The sequence below is a fragment of the Alligator mississippiensis genome, chromosome 1, assembly GCF_030867095.1.
Source record: "Alligator mississippiensis isolate rAllMis1 chromosome 1, rAllMis1, whole genome shotgun sequence".
Classification (NCBI taxonomy): domain Eukaryota; kingdom Metazoa; phylum Chordata; order Crocodylia; family Alligatoridae; genus Alligator; species Alligator mississippiensis.
Genome location: NC_081824.1, coordinates 214,095,235 through 214,114,046, shown reverse-complemented (window position 1 = coordinate 214,114,046; position 18,812 = coordinate 214,095,235). Strand labels below are relative to the sequence as shown.

General features: G+C 44.5%; 1 protein-coding gene across 2 annotated transcripts in view; it reads left to right on the top strand.

Annotated features, from left to right (window-relative positions):
- PELI1 (pellino E3 ubiquitin protein ligase 1) overlaps positions 1–18,812 on the top strand; it is a 77,185-nt gene that overhangs the window by 53,468 nt on the left and 4,905 nt on the right. For both annotated transcript variants that reach the window (XM_006264912.4, XM_019500835.2), the window contains 3 exons: positions 11,087–11,227; positions 11,683–11,812; positions 17,381–17,482. In XM_006264912.4, coding sequence (XP_006264974.1) covers positions 11,157–11,227; positions 11,683–11,812; positions 17,381–17,482 — 303 coding nt within the window. In that variant the 5' untranslated portion in view covers positions 11,087–11,156. The remainder of the gene's footprint in view (positions 1–11,086; positions 11,228–11,682; positions 11,813–17,380; positions 17,483–18,812) is intronic.

Below are 18,812 nucleotides of genomic sequence, written 5' to 3'. Positions count from 1 at the left end.
CTTTGTGGTAGTCTACTAGGATGTATCTGGATATTCAGCTTGGAGACCTGAGTCTATGGTCAGTCCAGCATTCTGCACTTCTGGCCTTTGTCACTCTGACATCCTGTCTGTCTCTTCTCCTGGAGTACAGGTGCATCCAAGACGTCTTGTTGCAGTTTGGCAGGTGGAAGACTGTGTTGGTGATGAAGAAATTGTTTGGTGCATTTCCTCGGCAGGAGGAGCCTGTTGCTGTTGCACTTCCCAAGGCCACTTTTTTCAGCAATACCTGGTGATCTGCTGCAACTCTTAACATTAAAGTCACTAAAGATGATTAGCTTGTCTGCCTTCAGCATTTCTGTGATTCCTCATGAAATTCATTTGATAAAAATCAAATTTTTCATAATATTTGTCCTTAATCACATCTGGGTTGGTCATGGTTGGTGCATAGGTGCTGATGATAGTTGCACATCTTTGCCCAGGCAGTGGGAGTCTCATTAGCATGAGTCTGTCATTCACTCTCTTTGGGAGGTTTGTAAGTTTGCTGACTAGCTGTGTTTTGATGGCAAACCCAACACCAGCTTCATGTTGCTCTACTACAGCCACTCCAGAAGAAGGTGTTGCCAGCTCCTTTTTCAGTGAATTGTCCTTCAGCTAGACGCGTTTCATTCAGGGCTGCTATCTGAACGTTGAACCTGGATAGTTCTCTGCCAACTAGAGCTGTTCTCTCTGGTCTATCTGCTCTTGTACAGTCCATTAGTGTGTGCACATTCCAAGCACCAATGGCGTGTGGTGTCACTTTGGTCTTTTTTGTCTGTGTGTGTGATTTTTTTGACCACTATAGTGGGATCCCAGTCAGCTGTGGTATTCTGACCAGGGTTATGGTGAAGCAGACAATGTTTAAGGCACCTTTTCTAGCCCCTTCCTCAGGCTACAGAGGTGAGCAATGTGATCCTAAATAGGGTTGCTCATTCACCCAGGGGGTTGCCAAATTCCACTGCTGCTCCAGTCTAGTAAAAAGCAACCCTGTGCCGTGAGCCGCCCGTGTACAGATCTGCAGCTACAACTCCCAGTGTATCCACACCTGCTGCATTGCTCACATCACCATAGGACTTGAGTGTGTCTATGGGGGGGATAGAGATGATGTCATGACTTGCACGTCAGTTGAATTTAAGTGAGAGAAAGTTGTACAGAGTCACCCTCACTCTCTCATCCAGTCCTGTCTGAATCCAATGGCACAACGGTATTGAGATGTCTGGAAACAAATGTGTGGATAGATGGCCATCAGGTCCTGCAGCACCCAAATGGATGCCCTGCACCATCCACATAGCTCTTGCCATTTGCCTTTACAGCCGGGGAGGTGAGCATATCTGCTCAGGCACCTGATCCACTAGAGAGGACTTTCCAGAGAGCTGTCCGCTCTGGTCAACAGTCTGACCCTGCCCTTACTTTTATTTTGGGGTTAGCTCCCCTAGCCTTTCCCCACCAAGGGGTAACCCTCAAGGCATCAGAGGCTGGAGTTTAAGGCACCCCAGACTCGCCCTTCCCTGGGCTTTGACCCTGGCGGCACTTTCTGAGGGCTATTCTACCACAAGCAGTTCTGCCACAGTGACCCCAAACCCCACTAGGGTGCAGTTTTCGGTCATACCCAGGACCAAAAGGAAACTAGAGCATCAACATAAACCAACCCCCGTACCACAGCTTTGTTTACTAAATGCCTGCCCAAATAAGATGTTACAGTGCTTCCAAAACATGTCCAGGCTTGGATTCTGGTGGGCCTCGTAAGAAAGAGTTTCAGAGTGACTCCTGAAAATGACATCCCCTGTATTTTGCCACCTGGGCTTGGCTACTGGCAAAACATTGCTGGTAACTGAGCTTGGGGATTGTTACGCAGCAAATAGAAGAACAGTAAGACAGCTACCAAACTTCCTTCTGCCTGTGCTGAGATCTTGACTGTCCATGTTCCAAGATGATTGATCTTTTTGATGTGACATTTCTAGGGCTTCTGTTTCTATCATTTCTGCCTTTTAATCTTGCTTGACCTTTTTTCTTTTTTATGGTGTGATTTCTTTTTGTCTGGTTATGAATGATTTTTAAAAGTATGATACAGATGATCATAGAAATTCAGGATCTTGAAGCAAAAGGGGCTTATTAGATAATTCAGTGCATCTTTCTCTGCCAGTTCAAGAGGGTTCCCTGAAGGTAAATTCTTACATATTTTGTCTAGTTTTAAATAATTCATGAAAACAGGCTTCATGCACTTCCTAGAGAATGTTATTCCAGAGCCTGTTAGCTGATGACAGTACCCTGAGAGAGCAGTGTTTTCAAGTGATGTGAAATTTCAGCACGATTATTCTTTGTATTAGAAGATTTCATTGAGATGTAATTACTGCAAATTCTGTTGAAGAGTCTACAAGCATTCCTTTTTTAAAACATGCAAATGATTATTTGCAAGTTGTGGCAGCTCCATCATTGAAAGTTTTTGTTTGTTTGTTTTGTTTTGGTTTTTTTGGTCTTGAGCATGGGGTTAGACCAGATGACCTCCTGAGATCCCTTCCAGTCCTATTTTTTATTATTCTGTGTTTTTTAAGAAAAATATCATTGTCTTAAAATCAGTAAATATAAAGACAAACACAACACTAGGGCTTTGTCTATAGTTGAATTTCAGCTGCTGGTACAGACCTCTTATGTAGAAACAGTGCGCACAGGTATGAATTGTATTACCTCAGCATAGTCTGGGCTTATACTAGGAGCTTAGGAATCATAGGAGAGTAGGGCTGGAAGGGACCTTGCAAGGTCATCTACTCCAGCTCCCTGCTCATGGCAGGATCATCCCTGACTAAACCATCCCAGCCAAGTGTCTGTCTAACCTTCTCTTGAAAAATTCCAAGGATGGTAATTACACAACTTGTCTGCGTAGCCCAGCAGTTCCCAACCTTGGGTCATGACCCAAATGAGGGTTGCGGGGGCAATGCTGGCAGCACTGCACACAAAGGACAACCCACACTGTGTACTGGGAGCTCCCCCACCCCCAGGCCACTGCACTCCGCTCCCAGCAGCGGGTCACAGCACAAAAAGGTTGGGAACTACTGATATAGCTTGTTCCAATGCTTGACCACCTTGTAGTCAGGAAGTTCTTTCTATTCCCCAACCTAAATTTCCTCTGATGCAATTTAAAGCCATTACTCTTAGTCTTGTCCCATACAGATACAGAGAACAATCTCTCTCCATCACCCTTCAGGTGTTTGAAGACTGCTATCAAATCTCACTCAGTCTTTTCTCCAGACTAAATAACCATAGTTCTTTCAACCTGTCCTTTGTAATTCATGCTTCCCAAGCCTCTAATAGAGGGGCGGGCAATTATTTTGGGTGGAGGGCCACTTACTGAGTTTTGGTAAGCCATCGAGGGCCGCATGATGGGCAGCTAGGGGCAAATAAATATTAATTTCTAAATTTTTTAGGGACCCATGGGCCAGATAGAATGGCCTGGCAGGCTGCATTTTGCCTGCCCCTGCTCTAATAGTTCTTGTTGCTCTGTTGGACTATTTCTTACCTGTCCACATCCTTCTTGCAGTTGGACACAGTATTCCAGGTGGGTCTCACTAGTCCTAAAGAGTGGCAGAATCACTTCCGTTGATTTGCGTGAGACACTCCTGTTAAAGCCGACACTAGACTGTTATATTTTTACAAGAGCATGCTGTTGACTCTTATTCAGCTGGAGGTTAAAGAGGTATACTCTCTGTGGCAGAGGCTTGCCCTGTTGTATCTGTCGGGAGTCGAGGGCGGTCTAAGGCTATGGCCAGTAGCCCGGATCGTCAGGTGGGGTTTTTCCACGATGGAATAGAGTTAGGCACGGAAGCGTATTGGTTGTATAAAGAAAGCTTTACTTACACTGCCGATGGTCGCAGTGCAGGAAGAAAACTTGCTTGAATTACAGTTGCACGCAAACACACAGGGGTGAGATCTCTCTTTGAACCGAACCGAGATGAGTTGTCAGTGTACGACTCCACGAGCGCTTCACACAGGGGTACGTCAATATTTCCACGATGACGGGGAGTGGTTAGAGTCTGATCAGGTCCCTGAGTTCTCCTCCAAGACACACACGGAGTTTGCTAGGCTCCATGGCGCGCTTAGAGTTCCCCACGAGATGGTCGAGGGGTCCTTCAACTTGGGCGGAAACTGCTCTAACCTTTTATACGGCTAGCAAACCAATCGCTAGCTGCCAGGTAGGAATAATTTAGAATTGACCAATAGTGGGACACAAATTTGCATACGTGTGGCAGGAACTCTTTTGCACCAGGGTTTTCTCTCTGCAGCTGAGAAATCCACTGTGCAAAGATAGCTCCATGTGGCGGGAAAATTCCAGTGTGCCGAGGCACTGAAAATCATTGGGTTATGACAGTATCTAAAATCCTCATGCAGAGCAGGCTCAAGTTTAATTGTATGTGCAGGGTGAAATTTGGAGTGATTACAGTGGTGTGAGTTGCATGTCAGTTTTTAGGTCAGTGTAACTTGCATAGCAAAGGCATGAAATGGCAGAGTCCTGCAGGAAACATAACTAAGATGGTGGAAGAAAAAGCTTGAGGACCTTCCCTTTGACCTTCCTTGTAAGTGACTATAGTACATGTAGCAGTAAGTTGCAGTGTGTAACTTAATGCCAACCTGCAAGCCAACTTTGGATTTGTCATATTTGTCTATGTTTTGTAGAAGTAGCATTCCTGGCTTCCATTGGAGTTTTGGCTGTGTATTACTTCTGAAAATAAGGGTGTGGTGTTTAGATTTAGATACTTAGGCTTAAATTTAACAAAGAAAGAAAGAAAAAGCTATAAAACTTCTTTTTTTTTTTTTTAAAGTCATGCGAAGTTCTTCAGACATTGGAGGAGCAAGCTGTTCCCATGATGTGGCACTTGGATTTGAAAATTCATGAGTTTTGGCCTGTGGTTTCAGAGTTAATGATGTTTTTAAAGTCTGAAGTGTTGCATCAAGTAGCTATTGTCTTAGGTGGGCTACTGTTAAGAATGAAACATTATCTACAGTTTCTGGTCCATGGTTATAGTTCTTTGGTCGTTTATTCTGTGGTCGTCTTCCCCGCAAGAGATTACTTGGCCATCTGTTCAGGTAGTTCAGGGTCTAGTTTCTCAGCATGCATATATAATTCCCATTCAAGGTTAGTGGGAGTTGGGGTGAGAACCTGATTTTGGGGGCCAGCAGCTGCATTTTCCTGAACTCTCCACATAGAGAATTTGCTACCTGAATAATAACAAAGAGAGGCCATGGCAGCCTTCTTTATGCCACACAAGAAAGCCAAAAATGCCAATCTCTCACCCGTCTTTCTGCCAGCAGTAAGTCTGTTTAAAGAGATCTTCAGCCCTTTTCCAGGAAGAAAGGTACAATGAGTGCTATTCAGGTGTTCTGATTTACTGCCTAATAATATTTACCAGTCCCCGGGTGTTTCTTAGTGAGCAGTACTGTAGATTCCATGACAGTTAAATAACTGCAAGAAGAAAGTGTCAATTTTAGTAACATCCCCTCTTGACATCAGAAAATTATTTTGATGGCTTAGGCAAAAGTGGTGGCATGCAGAGAAGATTGAACTGAAGGGGCAGAGACTGGTGAGAGACCAGTATGCATTTTGAAGATTGGTTTGTGAAGAGGAGACTAGATGTGTAGGGAGGGGTTTTTTATTCAAAACTGTAAATAGTTTTTTGTAATAAGCTGCTATGCAGACTATTTGGGAAGTGCATCCTTTTTCTGTTGAGCAGTGCTACCGCTGTGCTACCATTCTTTCCCTTTAGGAGAAACAGAGAAAGTGAAGGAAGAAATATTGCAGTTATAATCCATGTAAGAGATTAAGGCAAGCTGGTCTTAGAAATTCCTTAGTTCAGACCCCTCCTTTATGCGGTGTTGCCTTGAACACGTCACTCTTCCTCTTTCCTTCCCCACTTCTATTATAGAGGTTAATATTAGGGGAGACTTTGTCTACACCAACGGATTGTACTACTTATGCACTACTCATACTGATGTTACTTTTTCCTTATGGAATGGAGAGCATCTATATCAGGCTAACATGTTTGCTGTACCAGCGTAACTGTGCCCACAATAATAGGGCATTCAGGGTCCATCCCAAACCAAGGCAGCTCATCAGTCTAGCATTGGCAAGACATCCTAGTATCTGTATCCAACAGTGCAAGGAGTGATATGGCCTGCATCACATCCAGCTGCCTTTGGTTCTCCAGCCTTGTGACTATTCAAAGTTGAGTTGATGGGGGTTGATCTTCAATACAGGTCCAGAGCAAGGCTCCAGTTAGCTCTGGATCCATAACAAAACCCTTTAAATGTTCTGCTTCCACACCCTCTACATTAAGGCTTGCATCCGTATAAGCATCTTATTTGGGGGGGCGAGAGAAAATGGCCTGCATCACTGACATAATTATATTGGTGCAGTTTTCAAGTATAGATCAGCCCTTGCCCAATTCAGAGTTAAGAAGCATCTAGGACTTGTCATATTAGGCTTTTTACTAGAAGTTCACCAGTGCATCTGTCTGATACTGGATCGGCACCGATATAATTGACTGTATTGGAAATCGGCTTGATTTGGCTGATTAAGTGGCCCATGTACATAGGGCAGCCACAGCACAGCACATAGGTGGCAAGGAGCACAGTCCAGCAGCTTGGAGAGCTGTGTCCAGCTGGTACATCTGTTGTGGTAGAAGGGGAGGGGGAAAGGAAGGTGTGTTGTGGGGGCAGATCAAGGCCCCCATGGTGAGGGAGGGAGTGGGGTTGGGGCCAGGGGCTGGGGCTAGGACTGCTTGGGCAAGGTGCGAGGGGCCCGGAACGGAGCTCCGGCTCGTGCGGGGAGGGGGTGCAGCTCCCACTGCTGCACGCACCGCAGGAGACCACAGGGGACGTGTGCCCCCAGATCTGGGTGGGGAGGGCTGGGCTGGGGCTGCGCTCAGGGCAGGTGGTGGCAGGGCTGGGGGGGGGCTACACTTAATTTTGGGGTGGCTGCAGCCCCCCTCAACCCGTAGCCCCCTCTCAGTGCCGCTTCCTGGCCTGAGCACAGCCACATGGTCGGGCCCCTCTTCCCCTCCCCCCCCCACCTGTGCTGGAAAGATCCTGACCCCAGCCCACAGTGGCATCCTGCCCCGCGCAGGTCTGGGGGCATGCACCCCCCTGTGCCCTCCCACAGTGTGCGCAGCAGTAGGATCCGCACCCTCCCTCTCCCCCCTCCCTTCCCTGGCGTCCCCTGAACAATGTGCATCTCCGTCTCACTCTCCGCCCCAGCTGGGCAGTGCTGCCTCAGCCCCACTCCCTCCCTCACTGTGGGGGCCTTGATCTGCCCCTCCCCCCCTTTCCTCCCTCCTCCCCTTCCACTACAACAGACTTACCAGCTGGACGCAGCTCCTCAAGTTGCTGGGCTGCATATCAGAAACTGGATCAGCATCAGCCAATATACCTCCTTAAAAATTGGCTATTGGTATCGGCCTCAAAAATCTCAATCAGTGCACCCCTGCTTTTTACAAACACAGTTAAGAAGGACAGTTCTTCCTTCCCCAAGAGATGATAGTTCAAGACAAGACAGCCTCTGAAAATTTTGGAAGGGTATAAAGAAACAGGGAGATAGTATTGGCAAGCTTGATAGGCAGTGGTCTCAACACATTGGCAGTCTGAGTAAGTTCTTTATAGTCTTCATGGCAAAGGATAGTTTGAAAGAGGAGAGTGAAGTGGCTCTGCAGGTGTTTGGGAGGAGTACCTCAAGTGGGAGGGTCAGAATGGGAGAAAGTATGAATTGCTGATTTGAAAGTTTAGCAAGCAGGCAATTGTGGCTAGCATTACAAGCTGATCATGAGAGAAAGTATTTGACCTATACTGAATTAGATGAGACATTGAGTAGGTGGGCCATAAAAGGACTTGAAAGCTAAGATGCATAACAGGCATTCAACATAGTACAGCCACAGGAGAGATGCAGAGAGAAGGATAACATGGTTAAGAGGAGAGGGTAGGAAAATAACCTGTGCAGCAGTGTTCTGAATGGGGCAAGATGGTATTAATCAAGGTTAGAGAATAGGATGTTACAGTAATAAGGCACAAGATGGTGAAAGATATGTGCTCTCTGGCTGGATAGAAAAAGCTATAACTTTAATGTTGTACAGAAAAAATGTGCTGGACTTAGACCTAGACATAGTTGAGATGCAATGCTTTAGAGACTGTTTTAGCCATGTTAAATTTGAAATGATGACAAGAACATGAGGTGATGTCAGAGAGCCAGGCAGAGGTTTTCATTTAGTTAACTAACAAGCAGCACTTTTTAAAGTGCAGAGTACAATATCAGTGTTAGCAGTAAGATGAAAAAACAGCAGTTAGTATTATCTCAATGTGATGGGAGGAGTGTTTTAGTCCCAGTTAATGGAACGCTTAAAAAAACAGAACAAGTGGCTGGCACAGGTTTTTCACCCTTAATATCAACAACCCAGAGCAGTGAAAAACATTTTGGTTTTCTTGCAGGGTCGAACCCCAGGATAGTTAGCCTTTGATTCCTAGGCTCCCTGGTGAATGCTACAGATTGTATGCGCCTTATTATTTGAGGCACAGGTCGCAAACTCTGTTAGTTTTTTCTCTGTAGAGGCAAGGTAGAGGTGGCTGAATGTTTCTGTTAAACAGCTGACAAGGGAATTGTGAATAACTCCAGTGTAAACTGTTCCCCAGAAACCAGATACATAATGAAACCTCTACCATGGAGGCAGTTCTTATTAAGAAATCTGAAAAACCTCAGGACACTTTCTGCAGAAATGTTGTTGTCAGCTAACTAGAGAATCCATGGGAAAAGGCCTTGAAACTATAATTGCAAGTATTCACAATTTGCACTGGAAGTTTTGCTCTGAGTCATGTTTTCTTAGTGCTGGGACAGGAGCAGTATCATAACTTCTGTGAACAATCGCAACTCATAGTTTAGTTCCCATATTGAATGTTAGCACCTTGCAGTTCAGTCAGCAGCCCCAAACTAGTATTTGGCAAGTCATTTTGAATTGCAAATATATATGATTAAAACCTTTATGTTCAGAAACTGTTAATGAGCAGAAAGGACTAATTTTAAATACGCTCCATTCTGGTTTACTTATTGGAAAGCTGTACCTGATATAGTGGGTTGAGTTCAACACCATTTTAGATGGGACAGCATCAGTGAAAATTGTATTAATGATCTATTTCTTTAGGGCAGTGGTTTTTAACCTGTGGTCTCTGGACCCCTGGGGGTCTGCAGACTGTCTACAGAATCCGCAAAAGATGCCTACAATCAATCAAAAGTATGTAAATACCCACACTTTCAATTCAAAGAGGTCCATGCCTCTGTTCAAAATTTCCAAAAGGGTTCATACCTCCATTTGAAATTTTTTAGGGGTCCACAAATGAAAAAAGGTTGAAAACCACTGCTCTAGGGCAGCATCAGATGCTTGTTACTGCACTTAAATCTATCTATCCTATATTCTAGGATATAGAAAGTTCAAACATGACTTGCAGGAATTCCAACCTGGCTTGGTACATACCTTGTTTTCTCACATATAACATAACCCCAAAATATAACATGCAACTTGTTTTTGAAAGGCATTTCCAAACAAAAAATCCCCCAGAGGTAGGGCTCCAGGGGGCAGGAACAGAGTCTAATCTTTACCAAAGTCATGCTTTCCTGCTTAATTAAAACCCTAGCAGCTGCTGAAGACTGGTCTCCATGGGTGGATCTGTGATCTTAAAAAGGGCTAAAGAGCTGTGAAATAAGAGAAGAAACCAGGAGCTGTACCAGACAGCAAAATTGCCCTAACAAAAGGAGAAGTACTTGTTAACACCTGTAAAGTGAAGAAAAATGGCCTATTATTTTCCTCAACTTCCTGAATAGTAATACAAGTAGTAATAGTAATAAAAGATGGGGAAACTCCCTTCTTGAGAGCACAGAGGCAGAAAGGGATCTTGGAGTCATCACTGACTCCAAGATGAACATGGGCCGACAATGCGAGGGCACGGTCGGCAGGGCTAACTGGACCTTATCGTGCATCAACAGGTGCATCTCAAGTAGGGCCAAGGAGGTGATCCTCTGCCTCTACATGGCACTGGTCAGGCTGCAGCTGGAGTACTGTGTCCAGTTCTGGACACCCCACTTCAAGAAGGATGTGGACAACATTGAGAGGATCCAGAGGAGGGCCACTTGCATGATCTGGGGACAGCAGGGCAGACTCTACAACGAGAGGTTACGGGACCTGAACCTGTTCAGCCTTCTCAAGAGAAGGCTGAGGGGGACCTGGTGACCATCTATAAACTCACTGGGGGGACCAGAAGGGTTTGGGGGAGACCTTGTTTTCCCCTAGTGCTCCCCGGGATAACAAGGAACAATGGGCACAAGTTGTTGGAGAGTAGGTTGAGATTAGACATCCGTAAGAACTACTTCACAGTTAGGGTGGCTAGTATCTGGAACCAACTTCCAAGGGAAGTGGTACTGGCTCCTACCCTGGGGGTCTTTAAAAAGCGGCTCGATGCCTACCTGGCTGGGGTCACTTGAGCCCAGTTTTCGTCCTGCCCAGGCAGGGGGTTGGACCTGAAGATCTGCAAGGTCCCTTCCGACCCTACTTCTGATTCTATGAATACCAGAGCTGCTGCACTGTGGAACAAGATTATCACAATGTGATGGGAGTAGTGTTCTAGTCCTGGCTAACGGAAAGCTCAAAAAAACAGAACAAGTGGCTGGCACAAGTTTTTAATGCTTTCATGGTGGTTTTATCTCAGGCAAAAAATCAGTTCCCCTGTTTAATGCATACACCCCAGTTTGGAGGGGGGTGTTGGGCAGGGAGAAATAGCATGTGCTGTACGTACACAGGAATGTATGCATATTTATTTTACATATATGGCTGAAATTCACAAGAAAAGTTAAAAGCCTGAGGGGGAAAAAAACAGCATACATGAAGTGATTAGAACTAGAGCATCCAGACAGGGAGACCACAGGACAGACATGCATACCAATACGGTGGGTCTACAGGTTCTTTTAAACCATTTTGTAGAGCTGACTTAATGGGCATAAATAATTTTATTGACGTTCTGCTAATTTGTTTTACCTTTGTTTTTATAGGAAATAATGAAAAAAGTGTGCCAGCAGTCTTGATCAGAAACTGGAATTTGAGAAGTCACTAACCAAGCTCATGTTTTCTCCTGATCAAGAAAATCATCCTTCTAAAGCACCAGTAAAATATGGTGAACTGATTGTGTTAGGGTAAGTGTCTCATACCTAGAAGGGAGGCTAAGTGTAAAAGTGGTGGGGTGCTACATTTGGTATGGTCAGGATGAGCCCAGGTTACCCTCGCATCATCTACCCCAAATGTGATTTATGTCATCACACATTTAAGTTCTGCACATGTGTGCCCAAGTGGTGCCCAACTACCACTTGCATCAATTCTCAGACTTAAGTAATGGTAAGTTACTGCTCCTTTTTACCTAGTATATTAATTACTAGACAGCCTATTTTCAATACAGTGTGGAACACCGTGTGTGTGAGAGGTTTTGCTTTCCTTGATGTAATTACTTGAAAGCTGTAGAACCAAAAACCATATCATATTGCAAATAAGTTGTCTAGTTATATATAGTATCAACTATTTTAAATAAATAATGTATACACAGATTAAAATAAATATAGGAATATAATATGTTTCCTTATGGCTTTTTTCACAGGTACAATGGCTCTCTGCCAAATGGAGATAGAGGAAGAAGGAAAAGTAGATTTGCTTTATTTAAAAGAACCAAGGCAAATGGGGTGAAACCCAGCACTGTGCATATTGCCTGCACCCCACAGGCAGCAAAGGTACGCTTGATTAATCAGCTGTTGTTAGAGCAGAAACTGGCCTAGGCCTTTCTGGTACTATGAGCAGCCGGAGTTAATTTCAGTATATCACTTGCAGTCCTACTGCTGTCAGAAAGCATCAGGCCCTGAGAGGGGAGGAAAAGTGGTTGATGTCCCAGGTCTTGGTGCCTTTCATGCATAGCAAGAAACAAGCCACCCAGCAAAAAATTAAATCCTGTGCTTAGTACTCACCACATGAGAAACATAAGTGGGTCTGGAACGTGAACTTCTAGGTCCTAGGAGTTAGCTGACGACACAATACACTTTGTTTTTTCTCCACAACTTGTTACAAACATGTACTTCAGCTCTCCAGTTTTACAGTCCATACGTGCTCTAGGGCAGTGATCTCATGGTTTTGGCTCTGCCTAGCCAGGATCGGGCTGTAAGGTCCCTGTGCCACCTCCGCTCAGCCCCTGCAAACCAGGATCAGGCCCCATGCTACCATGCGTGCCTGATCTAGCACACAGGACCACAGCCTATGGGGCTCCCCATAGGTCTATAGGAAGCCCTCTGGGTTGGATGATACTGCCCCAGGGGCACTCTTAGTCTGGGGCAGTGTTTCCCAACCAGTGTGCCATAGCACAAAAGTGTGCCATCAGAAATGAACAAGTGTGCTGCAGAATTTTGCCCTGGCAATGAGCTACAATAGGTATAAGAATGAGGAATGCTTTAACAGGTGTGCCTTGGGACATTTTTATTAATGTAAGTGTGCCTTGGGCTGGAAAAGGTTGGGAAACACTGGTCTAGGGCTAGGTCTAGTCTTCATGTCAAATGGTTGATATATGATTGCTCAGTGAAGTTCTCAAAGATGCTTGCACTGCTTAGTTGAACAGGGAGGGAAGCCACTTGCCCACCCAGAGGTTGGGGAAGGGATTCAAGGATCTGGGCTTTGTAAAACTGCTTCAAAATCAACTGCTTCAAATCTAGTGCTTCAAAATCAAGTTTCTTGTTAGGAAGGGGCAGTGGGAACATTTAAGTCCTGGGGAAGACTTGTGTGAAACATGACTGATGAGAATGGAGAATATTATTGAGATAAGAATCCCTGCTGCATTTGGATTGAATTTAGTACATGACTCAATTCAGTAAAATGTGCTGTACTTGCTTGCATTGAGCTGTCAAGGTCCTCTGCTCCCACTAAAGTCAATGGGAACTGATGAGAGTTAACATATCAGCATACTTCAGGCTAGGCCCATAAATCCAGTATAACTATTGGCAGTTTACAGACATGAAAACCCTAAAAAATGGCGTTTTAATTTAAACTCAGTAAATTCTTGCGCCGAACCCAGCGCACGCCCAGAAGAGGCATCGTTAGTCAGACCCAGCTTTCCCAACGTCCGTCTAGATCTGGTGCTTTAGTGAAGCTTTTTTGGTGCTTTTATCTAAAAGCTGATTGAGTCAGCTTTTAGGTAAGTGCCAAAAAGCCCTGCTGAAGGACTCGATCTGTACAGATGCTGCAGAGCTGGGTTGAAGTAACTCACTGCTGCTTCTGTTTGTTTGTTTTTTTGAGGTGGGGAGTTCCCATGTCTGTCAGCACCCAATGTGATCACTCTTGCAGGCATAGGTTCTGGCTTTCTGTTGTCTGCCCCAAATGCCCTGATAATGGAGAGTATTGATTCTTAAGATTTGTAGATCAGGGAATTACATTAAGTAGCAGAGGCAAAGTTTTTAAAATGAGGTTGACTCAGGTGCTTTAATTCAGTTCCTTTGCTCTCAGTTCCTACTGTGTGTTCCCTGCTTCTCCAGGCTCATGAGTACTCTATTCAGAAGTGAACAAGGGAGATGCATTTGTTCAGTTACAGGCAACTAGGCATTGTTTTGCCAGACAAAGATGGCACAAACCTTCAAAAACTACACAACCCCCAGGCTGACAAGCTGAAAGCTTAATCTATTTTGCAAGATCTTCTGCATCCTGTATTAAGTAAATTTCCATTTCCTTTGTTTTGCTAACAGCACTTGTTGCAATTTGTATGTGTAGTTTATTAATCACTCCTGATATCAGCATGAATTAAAGGGGGTTTAAAATAAAATACATTTTTTTCCCTTTAGTGTTGCATAAGTTCAGGACAGAAGTTATAGAGGCATGGCATTCTTGTAACTTTGTTGTGCTTAAACATTCTGCAAATCTTTTGTGTCTAGGCCAACATATGTCTAACACTAGATGTGACTAATTTGTCTGTCACGTAGCAACACATGTTTTGTAGCAGTGTTGAAGGGGCCAGTTGGATCTATTTCTGATTCAGTCAGGAAGGAGCTGAATTAGTTTCTGTATAATTTAGTGTTGAAGTCACACACCTGTAGCTTATCATTGGTGAGTTCATAGATTAATTGAGCACAACAGAAGGTTGACTTATATCTCAAGGGGTAGAGCATGTTTGTACCCAGCCCAAGAATGGAATTTGGTGGGGGAGGAGGGGGGTACAGTCTTTAGAGCTCTGTGGGTGCACATGAGGCATGTCCAAAGAGCACTATGTTCTGGGTTGTGTAGTTCCTAGAGACATACTAGGAGGAAGCAGACTTGACAAATCCCCCACCACAAGAACATGTGGTAGTAGACCTATTGTGAACCTCCTTTGAGGTATCTATCTCTTCATTCATACCAGAACCTAGTATAACATGGCACTTCACATTCATTATACATCTTTCAGTTCATTTCCCATTTCTACAAATAGAGACTGCTGCAATTAAGGCCAATGCCAGGTAGCTACAGTGTGTTGCAGAGTTTACCAGCCTGTAGAATAATCATCCCCTTGCAGGGGGAGGTATACTTCCTCTCAGAGTTTGTCATCTCCAGTGGACAATTCATAGAAGCACCTGGGAATGGTCCTTGTCCTCCGGAGAATGCAGGAGCTGCAACTATCAGCTGGCCTGCAGAAAGAATTAAAACAGGAGACTCTGTGCACATTCCCCTCTTTACTTGGGGAGCTGGCTTCCATTGACTTAAACTCTAGGGCTAAGTACATACATTTGGCGGTATTAGGGAGAGGTTAAATCAATTCAAAATGGCTGACCAATATCAGGTAAATCAGGATGAAGGGGGCTATCCAGGGGATTGCGGGGCCAGCAGGCTGAAGGGTATCGGGGGTCTGTCAGGGGGTAGGGGGCAAATGCAACCCACAGGTGGGGTAGGGGGCAGATGCAAGCCATGGGTGGGGTGAGGGGTCCCATCCCATTCCCCTACCCACCCCCAGTGAACCTATACCCCCATCCCTCCTGCCCCTCCCCCCACTAGGACTTACTTGCTTGGCTGCGGCACAGATAACACAGTGAACGCAGGTAAGTGTTTGCACCCAGAGTGGCATGAGGGTTGGGGGGTAGGGAGGGTGAAAAGAGCAGCCCCAAGGCTAGGGCCAGTGGCTGGGCTTTCATAGATTTCAAAGACATTAGGAGCTGAAAGGGACCTCATGAGATGAAGTCCAGGCCCCCTGCCATAAGCAGGAAGTCTGCTGGAATCAAATGAACCCAGCAAGATATGCATCCAAACGCCTTTTGAATGGGTCCAGAGTAGTTGCTTGCACCACGTCTATGGGGAATCTGTTCCAGACCCTGGACGCTCGTAAAGAAGTTTTTCCTTATGTCCCAGTCTAAATTGGCCTTCCAGAAGTTTACAGCCATTAGACCTTGTTATCCCTTGGGAAGCTCTGGTGGACAACTGTTCTCCCATACCCCTTATGTACTTATAGGCTGCCACCAAGTCTCCCCTGAGCCTTCTCTTCTCCAGGGCTGGCAGAGGATGTGCACAGTAGTGAATAAAGAGTCCCATATCCCTCAGCCTCTCCTTGTAAGACTTGCTACCTTGGCCTTTGATCATGCGGGTGGCTCTCCTTTGGACCCTCTCAAGCTTATCCACCTCCCTCCTGAAGTGTGGGGGGGAGGGGGGCGCAAAACTAAATGCAGTACTCTAGCTGGCAAAGGATGTGCACAGTAGTTTCATGCACCAGTTTGACCTAAATTAAATGAGCCTGATACGTCATAGATCCAAGTTTATCTTAAACTGGGTTCTGCAATTTTTAGACCAGTTTTTGTGCAAGAAACATCTGTAAAGTTATGTGTTTAGACTGATTGCTGGTCACTGACCCTGGGTCTATAAGGCTAGGGACAAATATTCAAAAAGCCTGAACCTGAATTGATTCAGTCTTTGCAGGTTAGTCTAACCTGGGTAGGCTGAACTGGTTTGTAACTGCACGGACATCCTGCAGTGGCTCAGGCTAGAAGCTGGCAGGGGGGGATGCTAGAGTAGCCCTTCCATCTCTTCCACAGCACTGAGCTGATGGGGGACATAGCCAGACCCTGGTAGGACACTTTGATTAGTCCAGTAGGGAATTGATAACAGTGTTTTATCACCCCATTAAGAAAACAACAGAGGGACATTACCAGCTACCGGCTGATTCTGTGTGTTGATTCAGCAGGGACCGTAGCCAGCATGTGGTCTGGGAGCTAATATACAGACACCTTCTCAGCAATATAGAGGGGAGGGAGGAATTCCTGCTTAGCAGGGAGTGGGGGTGGGGAGCAGCCCACAGTCTGTGCTGGAGCTGCAACCAGGGAGCAAAGGGGAGGGGCCAGCCCTGCTGTGGAGCAGAGCACCCCACCCAGCCCACAGAATAAACCAAACACCCCTAGCATCCTAGTATATCTTAAACCAGCAAGGGGTCTGGGACAGACATTGCATAAATTGGTTTGACCCAAATCAGTTAAGTCTGATACTACAGTCAACCAATCTCAAATTGGTTTCAGCCATTTTCAAACTGGTTTATGTGCACTGAACATCTGTTCTGTTACAGGTTTAAACCAGTTTCTGATCACTTAAACCGGTTTATGTGTAATGTCTTTCCCTAGCCTAAGTGTAAGGTCAGCACTGGTACAAGCTAAGTTTTAAATGGTGGCAATTTTGAACCCATTTTAACTTCCCAAATGTTTGCACTTAGCCTAGATGTTTGCATCCTGCACAGATTTGTAACAAAGGTGACGCCTTATTGCACATTTCTTGTTCCTTTTACTTCCATTCCTGGGTATAAGTTGGATACATCTTTTTTTTTTTTTCTTTTTGGTCCAAAAACACATGGTATTGAAAAGAATAAGCAGATTACTGGGGATGGTGAAACTGACTTCTCGTGTGTGTGTGTGTGTGTGTGTTGGGAGGGGGGGATTCATATTCAGTGCCACCCTCCCCCCTCCTCCTTTATACTGAATGTGCCACATTCTGTGAACACCACTTGCAGGATACTATATCCAGTTGACTTTCCTTTGAGTGCTGGGGAGAAGTGGACCACAGCACAGAAGTGTCATTCCCAGGATGTCTTTAGACTGCTAAACTCAGACAGTTAAGCCTGAGCTCAGATGGTGTTTTAAATGAATGTGTCACATCTTATGCTAAGAAACAGAAACCTGAAAATGGACTTATAAAGAGTGCTTGCCTGTCATGCTAACTGCTATGATGCCAATATGTTTAACTTGCTCATTAGCTAGTTTATGACTATTAATCTTTGATATGTTTTATTTGTGATGCTTAAATATTATTCTTTTCTATAGGCAATAAGCAACAAGGACCAACATAGCATATCATATACCTTATCTCGGGCCCAGACTGTGGTGGTTGAATATACACATGACAGCAACACTGACATGTTTCAGGTACATCATGTTTTAGACATTTCCTGTATCAGAAAACAGTACAAGATACCTTTTGGTGGCATTCTTGCAGTTTGGGAGTTTAATACTGGATGCATTAAATCCTCAGCCTGCAATCTTTGTAATTGCTGTTTATTTAAATTGCTTAAGAGCCCCAAGGAAGAATTGATTAGAAGAGATTGGTCATTTCAGGAGCAGGATTTTATTCATGATTCTTCTGTACACTACTTGTGCAGATCATTCAGCCTGCCTATTGCCTTTCTTCTTTTGAAAGATATAGTGTATAACTAATTTCCTGAACTCTTACAGAATTCTAATTGGTGAAGTAGAAATACAAAGTGCAAGTAGTTTGGACTAATTGCTATTTTATGATATAGAAAAAAACCCTAAATGCAGCAGGGAAATGTTGGAACAGTGGACTTGGTTGTGACGTGTTGCTGTAGCTTCAGTGAGTTTAACATGTACTTTGGGTTCACATCATGTGGACCATGAGTAAAACTGGACCATAGTGGGGTTTTTTATCATATCTTATTTCCTGTTTTCTTCTTAAAGATTTTTCTTTCAGAAGAAATTGATTTTTATTTTCCTTATCATGTTTCTTCTTGCACCAAAGTTGCATTAATTTTGTTGCATCACAGTTATGGCAAGAAGTTTTTCTGTCTCAGCTAATGGCTGTGGTGATACTGCCAGGTCCAAGGTGGTGGCAACCCCTGAAGGCAGTAGCAGAAGCTTCTCTGCAATCCCTGATAACTACAAAAGGGCTACAATAACTTAAATGTATAAGTTGCTGCTTGTAAAAGTGCTCCCTTCAGGCTCATTATAGTATGACTGCAACTTTGGAATTGCTTAGTAGGGTTCAAAGCACCTGAATTTAGGGGAGAATTCCCTATGGCTTGCAACTGAAAGAGAACACTGTGGGCAGCCTCTCTGCAGCCAGACAGAAGACTGTTTTCTCAAGGGTGTGAGTTTATAGCATTTTACTGTTTTCCTGGTTGCACTGAGCTGTGGTAGGGATATTTTTACTAAAATACAAGCTTCATGTGCCTAGTCTCTTATAACAAGTATCACCCTGATTCCAGTATTCTTTCAGAACAGGAATGCCAGGTATAATATTCCAAGTGTTCTTTCCCTATGTTTGTACATCCAGCGGGTTCCAAAATTTGGTATCAGGACGTACGTTAGGCTTGTACAACCACAAGAGCTCAACTAATTGTCGTCTTCTGTAAACAGATTTTTTTTTTGGCTGTTGTGGCACTGTAACAGTCTATCTGCCTAACTTAATTATATCTTTCTGGATGAGATGACTTCCAGTGGGAAGCCATGTCAGATCTGA